Below are 15,974 nucleotides of genomic sequence, written 5' to 3'. Positions count from 1 at the left end.
GGGGAGCACTGGTGGAGTAGGAAGACTCCCTAAGTCCGTCTACAGAGCTTCCTTCCCGTGTTCTCACTTACTTGCGTTTCCTTGTAGGTACTGTTGGGAATATTTCCCTGGGTGGGGGGACACTGAGGCACAGGGTGGGTCACTGTACCCCAGGTGACAGCGTTGTGTGTAGCAGAGCCAGGACCCAAACATTGGGACCCTGAGAACTGGCTTTTGAGCCCTCCGTCTGGCCCCTGGACATTTATGAACGATGACTAGGTCCTCCCACAGCTTCTCAGCTGTTTGCCCGTGAGGGTCAGATCCTGAGCCTTGGGGGCAGAAGGGGCAGCCTGGTGCTCCAGCATAGCTTGTGATTCATGCTCATAGAGGCCCTGAGTGCTGGTGCTGCCCGGGCACAGACCCTGGGGCCCCAGGACGTGCGGATTATTCCAGGGCTGGCTTCTCCTGTGGCTGAGTTGGTGTGATCCTGGGATGGCCTAGTTTAGAGCCTCGTATCCCAGACTGCTGCTGGCATGGCCCCGGAGGAGAGGTGGCTCGGGAGGAGTCCAGAGGAGTGTCCCATGGACCCTTCGGCTGCCCCAAGCCCTTCTGACAGTGCAGCAGAAGCCCGCTGGAGTCTGTCACAGAAGAGTGTCCTAGAGAGGGGGCCCTGGCCTCCTTACCTGCTGTCCACACTGGGGGCTGGGGGGTGGCCACACACTCTGCACAGGACCTGACGGCCGCTCAGCCCGTCTGAAAGCCTGGGACGGCCAGTCTGATGTGTGGCTGGAATGCCGTGGCCTCGGAGCATGTGTGCATGCATGTGTGTGTGTGTGTGCGCGCGCACACATGCATGCATGCGTTTGAAACACAGGGCCTTCTGAAGCCAGTCGTTCCTCAGATGAGGTAGGAGTTAGGGAACCTCTAGTTCTGTCCAGTTATGCTTTGCCTTTGAGGACCTTGAGGCCACCGAGTGTGGAGGCTCCTGCCCCGAGGCCCCTGCAGAGCTGCCTCCTCCCTGGCCGGTTTGGGTTTCCCGTAAGGAAGCATTTCCAGCCTCCAGGTTGGTGTTAGCTTCCAGCAGGGAGGTGATGCTCCCAGGGCCTCTCTTCCCCTTGTGGCCACAATGCTGGGGTGGAGTGGCATTTGTGCTGTGGAGAAGGGCAAGGATGAGACCCGTTGTGATGTCAGGTTGCAGTTACCCCTTGTGGGTACCTCTTAACGCTGCTCATGGGAATGCACGCTGGTGCAGCCACTCTGGAAAACAGTATGGAGTTCCTCAAAAAGTTAAAAAATAGAGCTACCCTATGACTTGGCAATTGCCCTACGAGGTACTTACCCAAGGATGTAAAACTACAGATCTGAAGGGATATGTGCACCCCAGTGTTCAGAGCAGCAATGTCCACAGTAGCCCAACTGTGGAAAGAGCCCAGCTGTCCATTGGCAGATGAATGGATAAAGTTGTGGTTACACACAAACACACACACACAGGAATATTACTCAGTCATCAAAAAAAAATGAAATCTTCATTTACAGTGACACGGATGGAACTAGAAGATACTATACTAAGCGAAATAAATCAGAGAAAGACAGTTACATGATTTTATTGGTGAATTGAAGAAACAAAACAGAGGAGCATAGAGGAAGGGATGGAAAATGAAAACAAGGTGAAAGCAGAGAGGGCGACAAACCATAAGAGGCTCTTAACTCTAGGATACAAACTGACCGTTACAGAAGGGGGTGAGGTGGTGGGGTAGCTGCATAATGAGCATTAAGGAGAGCATGTGATGTAATGAGCGCTGGTATTATATTAAGACCGATAAATCATTAAACTCTACCTCTGAAGCTGATAATACACTATATGTTAATTGATTTTAAATAAAAATATTTTAAAAGGAGCAGTTATTCTTAAATCCCACTCTTTGTCTCCTGGAGCCATCCAGTGACCCCTCTAAGCCATGGGAAGAAAGGAAAGAGGATGCATGATTTCTTCTCATTCCTGCAAGGGTGTGCATCTGGTCACAAGTCAGAATCACTAGCAGCTTGTTAGAAATACAGAGTTCTGCCAGCCGATCTCCCTCCAGCCTCTGCCCCGCCGTGGGCATCATTGGGTATGGGGTGGATGCAGGAATTCTCCGTTTTATGTAAGATCCCCTCAAAGGGACTAGTACAGGAATGCAGAACCATAGCCTGGCTGCCTTCCCCCTGCCGGTGGGCGGTCGAGAGGCTTGGTGCCTATTAAAGCCAGGTCCCACGGAATGGGTCTGGGCACAAGCATACTTAAAACTGAATGACTGTCTTGGGGGCTGGGGGTAGGCAAGCTCCTTAGAAAGCAGGGTGTGTTCTATAGAAGGCCGTGTCCCTTGCCCTCTAGTGTACCATGCCATCTTCTTGGAAGAGCTGACTACCTTGGAGCTGGTTGAGAAGATCGCCAACCTGTACAGCATCTCCCCCCAGCATATCCACCGAGTCTACCGGCAGGGCCCCACAGGCATCCACGTGGTGGTGAGCAATGAGGTGAGCGCTGCCCACACCTCCACTCATGGCTTTGGGGCTACAGGGAGGCATGGCAGACAGGCACCAGGAATGCTCCCTCTGGGGTTGGGGAATGACTTCTGCCTGTTTTATCTGCATGCCACATGCCCTTGGCTGCCTCTGGAGTGCAGGGGTAAGAGTTCTGAGGCTCTGAATAAGCTATCTGGTATCCACTCTGCCTCCCATCCTCAGCCGTGTGCCTTGCAGGAACGGTGGCACAAACCTGCCTTCAGAATGCTTACAGTCAGGACTCCAAGAAGTCAGGGCGGCTGGAGGAGGGGGAGGTCCCAGGGATGGGGGGAATGGACTGCAGGCTGGATGATGGAGAGGAGGCAGGTCACATGGGAGCACAGAGCCTTCCTCTGCTGACCGGCAAAGATGCCATGGCCTTCCTGGGTCTCCCTGGGCTGCGTAGACATGTGTGGGCCACAAGAAGCTGCTGGCAGAGGGCACAGAGTGATCTGATCCCACTCATGGCTGAGGAGGATTTGCATCTACATTTAGGCATTCCTGATGCCTTGCTTAAGCTTGTTCTATCCTGGACCCTTCCTCTTGATGATAATAGTCAGGAGTGCCTGCATTTATCTGCTGCTTACTGTCCTAAGTGCATGTGTAGCCACTCATTGAATTCTGGCAGCCTCCCTATGAATGGGGTGAAATCCCATTTCACAGAGAGGAGACTGAGGCACAGAGAGGCTGAGAGAGGCTGAGTAAATCGCCCCAGGTCACATAGCTGATAAAGGGTGGAGCTAGGGTGGGGATCCTGGTGTCCAGCTGCAGAGCCCAGCCTTGTAGTCAGATGGCTAGGTTGGCCCACCTTCCCGGAAATGAAGCCTTTAGAGAAACAGAGTGGGGCTGATGGGAATGCTGGTTGGGCACCCTGAGTCTCCAGAAGACCCCAGCAAGCTAATACTGGGAGCTCTGAGAGCATCTGTATAGAGGACTATAGAGGAAATGGTACATGAATGTAGTCTGGGGGAGTGGAATGTGGGCTCTGGAATCACACGTGTCCCCACTCGGACCTTGCTGCTAGGAGCGGAGTAACCCTGGGCAGGTTTACTTAGCCCCTTTAAGCCTCCATTTCCACATCTGTAAAGCGGGGATAATTATACCCACTGAGCAGGTTGTGGTAAGGATAACATGAGAAAACCGTGTCAGGCACTGGGAGACACCGGTTAAGCTTGTGGTGGTGGTAATTGACGATGCTGGGCACTTTGAACTTTCGGGAGCAAGTGATGGAGAAATCCTTAAACGTGACAGTATATAAACTGTAAGGCTTGTGTAGTTGATATATTGACATTATTGGTGATAATCCTGTTGCCACTTTACATTACAGTTACCTGAGCCCCTTAAATAGGAGTGCCCCCCATTTCATGGGAGTTGAGTCCTGGAGGCTGGCAAACCGGTGGTGGTTTCCTTCCTCTTGAATTAAAAAGCAATTCATGGGTCACCTGGCTGGCTCATTTGGGGGAGCATGAGACTCTTGATCTCAGGGTTGTGAGTTTGAGCCCCATGTTGGGTGCAGAGATTACTTAAAAATAAATCTGTAAAAAAAAAAGTGATTCACAGTTTAGTGTCAAGAAATCTAAAATAGCGGAGGGCAAACGCAAAAGGCACCTCTTTTCCCTACTCTTTCCCTAGAGGAGTTTGTACTGGCTTGCTTGGATGTGAACCTGCTGGATAATGTTTTGAGAAGGCATCTCTCTTGGGCCTGAGCATTGTTTAGGCGTGGGTTCCTAAGCCAGCTGTACATTTATTTATCTGGCACTTGCTCCTTTGGTTCCTGGGTCAGAATTCTTCCCTAGCATTCCATTTAAATTTCAGGCAGCTGTTTCCCTACCCTCACTTCACAGACAGAATGAAGCTCAGAGTTCCTGACCTGAGCACTTCCTTGAGAACAACCCCGGGAGGTTCAGACACCTGAGCAGTGGGCTGCCGTGGGGGCACAGGAATGAGTTTCTTTGGTGAAGACAAAAGCCAAGAATGTGCGAACCCTTGCCATGTCACGGGTGCCTGCGGGAAGTCCCTTCCTCGGCTCGCCCCTGCCCTCCCGAGTGGGCAGTGAAGCAAGTGAAGCAGAGAACAGAACCACAGTGCTAACCTCCACTAAGTAGGCAATTCTTATTCCCCGAAGTCTCCTTGCCTCTTAACCCTGAATCAATTGGAAACCTTTGGTTCTTAATTGCCCAGAGTGCTGGAGGCAGTCCGGCCAAACATGGAGCAGGCCCCCGAGGTGCAAGGGCACTTAATTAAACAAGGGAGTTACTGATTAAGCCCGTGTGGGATGTGTGTAGGGCCTTGCATGCCCAAGTAGCTGGGCTGCCAAGAGCCCCAGAGGGAGCAGGCCAGCAGTATAGAATAAATGTACTTCATGCATCATTAGGCCCTGCAGGGAGGGGCAGGGGTCCACAGGTGGATGGATTTGCAGGATTTGGGGGCAGTAATCCAGAGGAGGCAATGACATATGGGTGGCATTTTTTAATTTGAAAAGGAGTTTTGCTGCGTGTTAGATAGTGTGTGTTGCGGGTATGTTTAAGGTTTTTTTTGTTGTTTATTTTTTAAGTATTCTTTCTGTTTGTATTGTGAAGTACAGCATATGTGTGCAAGGAATATATGGAACTTATTTTTACGGTTTAAGGAAGAAGTGCCCAATCCTGACACTCGGGTTGATTCAGGATTCTGTTAGAAGCCTCTTTGTGGGCTGATTTCCTCTTCCACACTACCTCTCCACCTGCTGGTCTGAATTCTGTAGTAATCATCCCCAGTTCCTCAGTGTATTGCTTAATTTTGCCCATTTTAAAACTTCATGTAGGTGAATAATAGCATGTTTTTCTGTGACTTTCTTCCATTTCACTTAATATCTTTGAGATTGATGTGTTTAGGTGCTGCTAGAGGCCCCTGGCCCACTGGATGGCATAGCGTGATGAGGTCACAAAAATAACTTGATTGACATGGGGGCGGTTTCCAGTTACCGCTTTTTTTATTTTTTTTTAAGTTTTTATGTTCATAATCTCTGCACCTCACTTGGGTCTCCAACTCAACCCCAAGATAAGAGTTGCATGCTCTTGGGGCTGAGCCAGCGGGGTGGCCCTCCAGTTAACATTCTTTTTTTTTTTTTAAAGATTTTATTTATTTATTTGACAGGCAGAGATCACAAGTAGGTGGAGAGGCAGGCAGAGAGAGAGGAGGAAGCAGGCTCCCTGTGGAGCAGAGAGCCCGATGCAGGGCTCGATCCCAGGACCCTCAGATCATGACCCGAGCCGAAGGCAGCGGCTTTAACCCCCTAAGCCACCCAGGCACCCCTCCAGTTTCCATTCTTAACAGCCAGTGCTGCTGTCAACATTCTTAGGTGGTTCTAGAGAAACCCCTGGAGAAACCATATGCAGGGGTTTCTTTGGAACTCTGGCCGGAAGGAGTAGCATACCAATCATGTGGACAGCTTTGTAAAGTGGTTGTAGAGACATTCCACCAGCAGTGGGAGCCAGTTCTAATTTCTATATCCTGGTTCTCTTCTTTTGCATGGGAGCAACCCCATTTTACAGATGGGCTTAGAGACCTGAAGGGGAAAGATTGACTTGTTCAAGGTCACCTGGTAGGTAATCAAAATGAGAACTGTAGGGGCGGCTGAATAATCGTTCCTTTCCTGCCACTTTGTAGACACAAGGAGTGGTTATGTTTGTATTGGTCCTCATAGGACTCTGCTACGCAGAAATACTAATTACCAAGTTGTGTGTGTGTGTGTTTAAGCACTTTAGTTTTCTCTTTGTTGCTGTTAACACACATACATGCTCCTATAATGTGTCCATATAGGGATTGGAGGTCTCAGTAAGTACGAGAAAGGGAAACGAAAGCGCACAAACATGCAGTCTTGTACTACCATGTTAATGTTTTGGTTCCTTGCCTGGCTCCTTTCTGTCCTTTATGTTCAGTTTCTGTTATTTACGATGGCGATCATTTTGTACATTTATCTTGTTTCGTGTTTCCTTAGTGAATGTTAAGTGGAACCATTTCCCTGCATTTGTGCAAATATGGTGACTTATTTCTGCCTGCTGTGGTGGCTGGGCTCTTGTGTCGCCGTGTGGCTTTTCACATTATGAACTCATGGTTGAAGGAACATGGTCTTTCTTTTTGCCTTTCAGATGGTGCAGAATTTCCAAGATGAGTCTTGTTTTATTCTCAGTACCTTAAAAGGTAAAGCCCCCCACCCCACCCCTTTTTCTTGTCTACGTAAGTGGGGCCTGCCTGCACAGTGGGTCCCTCGAGAGACATCTGGCAACATCCTCTGGGGGAAAGGAACACATACTTGCTCTGAAAGCCTGCCCTAGCGATGTGAGAACTTCTGAGATTGGTTCCAAAGTCAGTTCTGAAAGGGAAATCTGGCCAGGCAGCGTGTGCTCTATAAACTCAGTGCCTGAGTAGAAGTAAGGTGCGGTTGACTTTTTCCACAGTGGGGGTCTCCAGGAGGTGCAAGTGTGGAATACAGCAGCTGAGCCTACAGGCCTAGTGGGTCAGGGATCTGGGGCAGTGGAAGAGCATGAAGGTTCCCCTGAGGAAGGGGTCTGAGAAGGAGCTCTTGGTGCCAGGAGGAAGGGGGAACTAGCTGTGATCTAGTCTAGGTCTGGGTGAGGGTATATCACCATATATGGTGATGATAGGGTTGGGTGGGGCAGGTAAATGTAGGGAGTATATTAGAATGAAAGCCCTCCAACAAGGTCATAGACCCTGAATGGTGAAAGGGCCAGCCCTCTCTTCCTTGTTCTGTTGGATCTAGCCAGCAGCCGCCTTCAGATTGCTGGGGGTCAGAATACTCTGAGAACCACAGTTTGTCCAAAGCCGCCTTGAATACGGAGCCTTCTTGAATATGGAGTTCTTGGGCCTAGAGCGATGGTAGAAAGGCCCATTGGCAGAAAGAAACTCAATAAGGCAGAAGGCATGTGAAGGCATGTGTTAAAAATACCTGTTTTTGTTAGCACACTTCACTCCATGCAATTACATTTGGAGGCAATATCCATGGCAGGGCTTCTGCCTGGTACCCCAGTACCATGCCCTGTCTGATTCCCCAAGGTCATGGCATCATGCCTTTCACCTGAAAAATGCCCCATGTTTCTCTTCACAGCCGAGAGCAATGATGGCTACCACATCATCCTGAAATGTGGCCTCTAAGCAGAAGTATCGGGTGTAAAGGAGAGCCTCCCACCCCAGCCCGTGGATTCCCTCGGATGTAGAGATTGCACCACTGTAAGCTGCGGCCTCTCCCTGGCAAGCTGTGACCAGGAGGGACTTGGCCCAGTCTGTGAAAACCACGGACCAGTAACCAGCAGAAACCCGGGGGTGCAGTCTCTGGCATGCAGAAAGCCAGTGGCTCCTCTCTCCCTTCCTCTTGGCCTCCAGCTTTTGAATGGTTCCTTGTTCTTTGCCTGCTGTTCTAAAGAGGCACGTAGCGGGGACATCTTCTCTGAAACCCTGCTAGTTCTTGGGTATCTTGGTGCCCCTGTATCCTTCTACCACTCCCCTGCCTCCAGGGAAGGCCCTGGCTCACCCCCAGCCTTCCCGTTGACAAGGACTGCTGGATGGATGTAGGTGGTTTGCCTCCTCAGAGACCCTGGTGAGCATCATCTTTCTGATTCTTGGTTGGATTGATGGGAATGGGATTTATTCTGTGCCTTCTGCTTCTCTCACCTTGACTCTTGTTTCTAAGGACCTGCCGCCCCAGTGCCCAGAGATGGGTTTTCCAGTCTCTGCATTTGCCATGTATATAGCACAGCCCATGTGTAGGACCTGCCACCAGACCTGGGTCTACGCCATTAGGAGGGAGGGAGAGAGAGAAAAAACTGTTCCCAGGTACATCATCACAAGTATAAAAGGGATGAGACAAGAGGATTTTTTTTCTTTTTTTCTTTTTTATGTTGCCCTTGAGCTTCTTTTATATAATTTTTTTTCTCAGCAATCTTGGGTAAAAGGAGGACTAGGAAATGAGCGTCCCACCATGTGATCAGATGACCTTGACAGTCAATGATAGCAGGTCCTTGCGAGGACTTAACCAGGTCCCATTTAGAGAAGACCTTGGTTAACTACTGCCAAATTTGCCAAGTTTCCCAGGGACTTTGTCTCTTGTCTGGGGTCCCCCATTTAAATGTTCATCCTTGTAGAGGATTGTTCAGGCATTCTGCATGCATGGGGATGGTTGGATCACCTCCCTTAGTGGCTTAATTTTGGGGAAATTTAAGTAACTCAGTTACTAATTGAGTGAACTCATGAATTGGTTTTCGTCTTGCCTCTGTTTCTGGGACCCAGTCATCTCTACCTTTTGCTAACTTAAGTTTATCTTCCAAAGCACTGGGAAGCCCTATGACCAGCCACGCAGGATTGTACAACTTATAAAGTGGAGCTTTTGGGGAATACTGTGTCACGATCAAGGATGATCAGAACCGCGTAGACCTTGTTTTACAGATGAGGAAAGTGAAGCCTAGAGGGGCGAAGCCACCTGACTGATACCACGTAGTGATAGGGCAGTGGTAGAAATTTATCATATAAACCAAGACACTTGAGATGGGGGAAGGGGCTCTCTGGTCATGGTTATGTTAGGACAACGGGTGAGTTCCTCCAGAGTACAGCAGGCTCCTGGTTCCTCTTCTGTTTAGGGGGAGGATGGGGCAGCAGGTAACAGATTTATTGGGATACAGTTCATAGACCATACAGTGTTCTCGTGTATAGTACCCAGCTCAGTGGTTTTTAGTGAATCCACAGATCAGCACATTCAATTTGACATGATTTTCCTTGCCCTCCAAAGAAACCGTATTACCTTTAGCGATCACCCTCCCTCTCCAGCGCCTCCCCCTCAACTTCCTGGATCTAGGCAGCCGCGAATCTCCTTTCACGGATTTACCTATTCTGGGCCTATCATGTATATGGAATCACGGTGGCCTTTTGTGGCTGGCTTTTTTTTTTTTTTTTTTTTTTAAGTAGCTTAATGTTTTCTAGGGTTTTCCATGTTGAGCATGTGTCCATACTTCAGTCCTTTCTAGAGCTGTAATGTTCCGTTCTAAGGCTGTACCTACCACATTTTGTGTATCCTCTCACCAGTTGATCGATCTGTGAGTTGTTCTACTCTCTGGCTGTTATGAATAGTGCTGCTGTGAACATAGTTGTACAAGTTTTTACATACACATGGGTTTTCATTTCTCTGGAGTATATACCTAGGAGAGGAATTGCTGAGCTGTGTAGAACTCTGTGTTTAACTTTTGGGAAACAACCAGGCTGTTTCCACATTCCCAGCAGCAGCTCAGGAGGGCTCCAGTGTCCCCACATCCTTGCTGGTGGTTGCTAATTACCTGCCTTCTTGATGAGAGGATTCTAGTGGGTGTGAAGTAGGGTCTCTCTGTGGTTTTTGATCTGCATTTCTCCCTGATGGCTAATGATGTTGAGCCTCTCTTCATGTGCTTACTGGCCATTCGCATGTCTTCTTTGATACCTGTTTAGATCCATTGTGGGTCATTTGTCCTTTTTTTTTATTACTGAGTTGCATGAGTTCTTTGTATATTTAGATGGAGGTACTTTATCAGATACACGAACTGTGAAACTTCTCTCCCATTCTGGAGATTGTCTTCACTTTCTTAAGATGTTTTTTGGAACACAAATTTTTTAATTTGGATGATGCCTAAGATGTGTGTTTTTTGTTGCTTGAGTCTTTCATGTCATATCTGAAAAACCACTGTGTAACCCAAGGTCAAGATTTATGCTTATGTTTCCTTTGAAGATTTTTTACAGTTTCAGCTCTCAGTGGTCTTTAATTCATTTTAGATTACCTTTTGTATATGGTATGAGGTAGAGGTCCAGCACCGTTCTCTTGCGTGTGGATGCCCAATTCCCTCATCAGTTGCTGACCCTTGCTAAAGGCCCTTGATTGTTAACTGGGTCTTTTCTTCTGGGACACGGCGCTGTCACCGGGAACTGTGTGTTTTTGTTTTTGTTCCCCTCCCTTTTTTAAAATTCTCCTATGCCCCCCATTTTTATGATTGTCTCTCTGTTTTTCTCCTACTGTGTCCCCCTTAAGCTTCTCAGCAGTACTGGGTTGTATCACACTCTACTGTTCTGCAGGATTTCTTGGTACATGTTCTGACTCTACACAGTTATCCTAGTCAGGACCAGTCATTTCCTTTCAGGTGGAAACTCAGTCACAAGGAAATGGAATCCTTTGCCCAAGGTGACACAGAATCGGGGCTGACCTTTGGTGTCCACTGCCAGTCTTCCAGGGCGTCTGTGAGTCACTAGACCTAAGTCATGCCACTCCCAGACCAAGTGATGACAGCCTGAATTTTTAATTGTAAAAATGTGATAGGGTAATAGTTTTATTTCTAAACTCCAGATGAGGGTATAATTAAGATCTGTTATCTTAAATTTTCTATTAGTGGAGTCTTCCATTTTCTGGAAGAAAATGGTATCTGTTTTTCTATCTGTGTGTTTTAATCTTCTTTTTTTTTTAAATATTTTTAAGTAATCTCTACACCCAACATGGGGCTTGAACTCAAACCCTAATACCAAGAGTTGCAAACTCTACTGACTGAGCCAGCCAAACGTCCCTTTTGCATTTCTCTAATGGTTCTAGATAAAATTTTGCAGCTTACAGAGAAGTAGAACATAAATACACATCATAATTTGGTACAGAAATGTTTTAGTTGCTTCATTTCAGCAGCTTGTCCTCCTTCTACAGGAATCAGATGAGCTAGAGTTTATTTTTTCCATTTAGAAGTACAGAAAAGCCAGAGCACTTCCCCACTCCTGTCCACTGCCTTTCCTGTGAGTTCTGAGGCCAGAGTCAGGGGTTGTAGGGATGGGGCAGCCTGCCCAGAATTGTAGCCTCCATCCCATGGGTTCTAGGCTGTGGCTTCTGCTGTGGCTCCTTTTCCAGCAGCCGTTTTTAAAGGTGTGATCTTAGAGAACGATCTCCCCATGAGCTCAGGCCACCATCTTGTGAACTAGAAGCCTCAAGCTGAATTCCTTGTTCTCAGGCCCCATTTCTTTTTCTGTTTGAAAGGTTGCGATAAACCTTACTGTGTCTGCCAGGTTGCACCTTTACAATGAAGACGCAGAGGCTTTTGAATGGAGGGACAATAGGGTTTGCTGGGGGAAGGGATGGATGGAAAGAACGGGGTGGAGTAGGGAGTTTCAAGTCAGGGCTTAGGGTCGGAAGCAAAGGTTAGCCGGCTGCCCCTCTGACCTCTTGCCCAGGCAGCCTCGGGCCCCTTGGGAAGAGCTATTAACCTAGAGGGCACTTTCCTGGGAGCAGACTGGAGCTGGCTGAGCTGTGGGTCACAAGTTTCCGAGTCCAGAGTGGCTTTGGGGCCTGGCCTGAGTAACTTAAGCTCGAAAATCATTAACGAGCTGATGAGAAACATGGAAAACCTCTCTTGCTGTTGCTGGTGGAGTGAGCCAGCCTGCAGGCTCTCCAGGGGGAGGAGCCAAGGATGAGGAGTGGGGGCGATGGCCGTGGCCATGCCCAAGGGTGCAGGAGCCAGGGCCCCCAGACCCTTGCTTGGCCGGAGCGTCTGCCTCTGTCGAGTCGTGGCTGGCTCGGTCAGGAGGTGAGCTTGAGGGGTGGTGGAGCTTTCCCACTTTTCCCTCCGTGAAGTCCTAGGGTAGGCATGTGTCGCATTGGTGCGTGTGTCCCTGTTGTCCATAGCTGTGCTGATATCCCCGCTTGGGTTGCTGTGTGCCTGAGGTCTAGTGGCTGGGCTGGATCTTCCAGAAGCCTGTCTTGCTCACAGCTGGGTGGCTGCCCTATCAGCGCCCTGAGAAGGGCCGCCAGCTGTTCCTTGGTGACTGAGCCCAGATTCTGTGCTGGCCAGGTCCGCGTATGCATTACCGATGCATGCGTGTGCACACGCACCCCTGTCCTCGCTCCTGTATCTGGCCGGCCTGAGCACAGCCCTAAAAAGTCTCAGCTCACTGGATGTGGTGACCTGTGCTCTGAGATGTCGTGTGACACTCATTCAGGCTCTGTGGATGAAACTAACTGGTCAGGGGCAAAGTTGCCCTGGTTAGCGGGGTGGGGGAGCTGCACACCCTAGGCCCACCTCTTCTGGGGAGGGGAGCAGTGCTGGTAGCTGACATCTGACAAGGACCCCAGAACCAGGGCTCGTGGAGTTGGTCTTCATGCCCCTGCCTCATGTGCTGTTTCTCCCCTCGATTTCCTTGCTCTGTGTTTAATACCATCAGTCAGGGAGCTAGCAGGGAGCCAAAAGCCTTTTAACCATGAGAAGTTTTCAAACCGTCATCAGGGAGAGAACAATATAATTAACCCCAGTATCCCATCACCCGGCTCCCACCATGACCAACATAACATCTGTTCGCGTAGGGGTCAGTGGACTGCGGGCCATATCTTGCTCACTGCCAGCTTGAGTGACATCTGATGACAGAGCACAGTCTCTGAACCCAAGTGAACTGTACCCGGCATCCCCTGTCCCAATTCCATTCTTCTCATTAGTAGACCTGTATTACAAAGGAAAGTATTCAGTTACTATATCTTGAATTCCATCAACAAAAAGTCGTGGAAATTCCGTTTTCTCTTCTGACATAATACTGACTTGCCTCTTGGTCCTCAGTGCTGAAAACAGATACTAGCCAGGCCTTTCCAGAAAATCTTGGCCAACCACTGAGGTCAAGTGAGGGGTCACCTTCCTGCTGGGGCAGTCTGGTCCTTATGGGTCCCCCGCATCTCCACTCCAGGTGACGGAGTGCTGCATCCGGCCTTCGGTTGGTAACAACACCAATGCTAATAGCCGTGGCGGATGCTGGCTGGCCTCCCCTGGGTCAGGCTTGGAGCTCAGCGCTTCTGCCATTGTCCTTTTCCATCCTCCCACTGTGCTGAGGCTACCGTGGCCCAGTGTTCCACGTGAGGAAGTCAAGACAGATCAGATGCCAGCCAGGGGTCCTCCAACCATTAGTGCATCAAGCCAGGGTGAGAATTGGGGTATCTGGGTCTGGGTTCCCCATTGACAGGGTGCACTCTTGCATGCCACATTTGGGGAGCAAGCTCCTTACACACTGCTGCCTTTCATCCTGTGATGTTATCCCTGAGCCTGGTGGCGCCATAGTCGGGAAACAGAAGGGGAGGCACCTGGTGGCTCAGTCGGTTAAGCGTCTGACTCTTGATTTCAGCTCATGTTACGATCTCAGGGTGTTGAGGGGCCCCTTGCGTCAGGCTCTGTGCTCCCTGGGGAATCTGCTTGTCCAGCTCCCTTTGGCCCCTCCCCCTGCTCACGTGCTTCAACTAAATAAATATTGGGGGGAAAGAAAAGGTGGGGGGATTGTTTGAGTGCCTCTACCCTCAGCCCTCTCCTTGCTGGCTAAAATGTTGGTCACTGTGTCCTCCAATGTTCATGTATGTAATGTGATTCTTTCCTAATATGTAACTTCCCGAGCTTTCTCCAGATTGGGTGACTCTTTTGTGAAGGTGGTGGGAGTCTGCTGGGTGTTGTGGGCCTTGGGCAGGTCAAGAGGTTGTGCTGGGTCATGGGAGGTGGGCGTTGGGACAGAAGTCATACTGCCGCATTGTTTTTGTACCTGAAATACAGCATATTTTGCACTTGTTACTGTACCATTGTGCAGATGAGAAATCTGTATGTGGGATCGGGGCTTGGGTCAGAATGCAAATAAAACTCATTTGTAAGAAACCTCTGTGGCTCAGGCCTCCAGTCTGTCTTTCTTTAAAAATTGTGGAAAAATACACAACACTGTGGAATTCGCTATCTTAACCATTTAGAGGCGTGCGATTCAGTGACATCAAGTACATTACATACTGTGCAACCAGCCCCATTATCTCCCAGGGACTTTTTCATCTTCTCAACAGAAACTCTACAGGTTCTTCCCCACTCCCGGCCCGTGTGCAGTCCCCTCTAACCACGGTTCTGCTCTGTCTCTACTGTGACAGTTCTAGAGCGGAGTTCTGCAGTATTTGTCCCCTTGTTACTGGCTCATTTCACTCCACAGAAGGTCAAGGCTCATAATGTGTTGCCGCGTGTGACAGGCTGCTCTTCTTTCTAAGGCTGGATAGGAGCCCACTGTGTGTATACACCATGCTCTGTGTACCCATTCATCCGTCTTGGGCTGTTTCCACCTTTTGGCTTTTGTGAATAATGTCATCATCAACATGGCTGTGCAGATGTCCGTCCGAGTCTCTGCTTTGGCTTCTGGATATAGAGCAGGGGTGGAGCTGCTGGGTCATGGGTTTAACATTCCCACCTGCAGCGAATGAGGATTCTGATTCCCCCCACCCCCTCCAACCTCCAGTAGCCACCCCAGCAGGAGGCCTTGGGTCTCTGAAGCTTGATCAGGGGGTGTGCTGGGCTGCATGCTGTGGAGGTCACATTTGCAGTTTATCCATTCCAAAGCCTTGTCACCATCAAGGGCCCGGTGTGCAATCTCTGGAGTCACCCACTGCCTCTGTTCTCTCTTCTAGCCCCTCCCCTGCTTAGACACCTTCCTTCCCTGACTGCACCTCTTTCAAGCAAGCCTGCCTCTGGTGTTCCATTGCAGTTGACTATACGGTCTGCCACTCCCTGGTGCCACCCGCCCGGGCTCTCCCTGTCCTCCCAAGCACAGGACTCAACAGCTCCCCTCCCCACCACACTCCAGTAAAGTTCCCTTCCTTCCCCAGCTAGCCTGAGTGCAGGGTGTGCGTGGTGGGTATGGGAATCCTGGAACCACCTCGTGTGGAGAGCGAGATTCTGGATCTCCCTAAACAGCCTGCTCATCTATGAACTGGGAATGACATCGGCAGTGAACAGGAGGAGGTTCCTGGGGGGTGGGGTGGGGACGGGGAGCTTGGAGATGGGAAGTGGCTCCGTGTGTTCCAGGATCCAAAGGAGAGGGACACTGGGGGGGTTTGGAGTAGACAGGGACTTGGGAGGTAAAGTGCTGAGGCCCGCGCACCGCCTGGCTGCCTTCCCAGGCTCTCTAGCAGAACCACACTGGGAGCCAGTCTCCTGGTCTCCTTCCCGCACACATTCCGCTGGCCCTGCCATGACCATGAAGCTTCCAGGATGTTTCCCCCCTTGGTGGCCCCTTTGCAGGCAGCAGGGTGGGGTGCTATGCTCCTCACATGGTGTCAGAATCACACAGCTTGTTGAATGGACTGCTGGGTCCCTTGGCCACTTCCAACTAAGGTTTGAGTGGGGGCCTGAGAATGTGTATTTCTAACCGATTCCCTGTGGGTGCTCTTTGCTGGTGGGAGAGCCTGGTTTGGAGAACCACTGGCCTGAAAGAGGCTACTTGCTTAAAGAAGCATCCAGGAAGGGAAATGAATCACTCAAGATGCAGACCTGGGTGTGAGCTAAGGGTGGGTGGTGTTGGGAGACCGACTGCGAGGACCAAACTTTCAGGAGCCTGAAGGCAGCCAGTAAAGCAGAATCCCTGGAGAGAGAGGGGGGGGGTGGTGGTGGTGGTGGTGGTGGTGGTGGGGT

At 49.9% G+C, this 15,974-nt stretch overlaps 1 protein-coding gene across 2 annotated transcripts in view; it reads left to right on the top strand.

Moving 5' to 3' along the window:
- TFCP2L1 (transcription factor CP2 like 1) overlaps positions 1–8,101 on the top strand; it is a 57,645-nt gene extending 49,544 nt beyond the window's left edge. For both annotated transcript variants that reach the window (XM_032353904.1, XM_032353903.1), the window contains 3 exons: positions 2,354–2,496; positions 6,654–6,705; positions 7,631–8,101. In XM_032353904.1, the coding sequence (XP_032209795.1) occupies positions 2,354–2,496; positions 6,654–6,705; positions 7,631–7,677 (242 nt within the window). In that variant the 3' untranslated portion in view covers positions 7,678–8,101. The remainder of the gene's footprint in view (positions 1–2,353; positions 2,497–6,653; positions 6,706–7,630) is intronic.
- The last annotated feature ends 7,873 nt before the right edge of the window (positions 8,102–15,974 follow it).

The sequence above is a fragment of the Mustela erminea genome, chromosome 8 (genome assembly GCF_009829155.1).
Source record: "Mustela erminea isolate mMusErm1 chromosome 8, mMusErm1.Pri, whole genome shotgun sequence".
Lineage (NCBI taxonomy): Eukaryota > Metazoa > Chordata > Mammalia > Carnivora > Mustelidae > Mustela > Mustela erminea.
The sequence above is the reverse complement of the archived record's forward strand: the minus strand, read 5'-3'. Positions and strand labels throughout refer to the sequence as shown.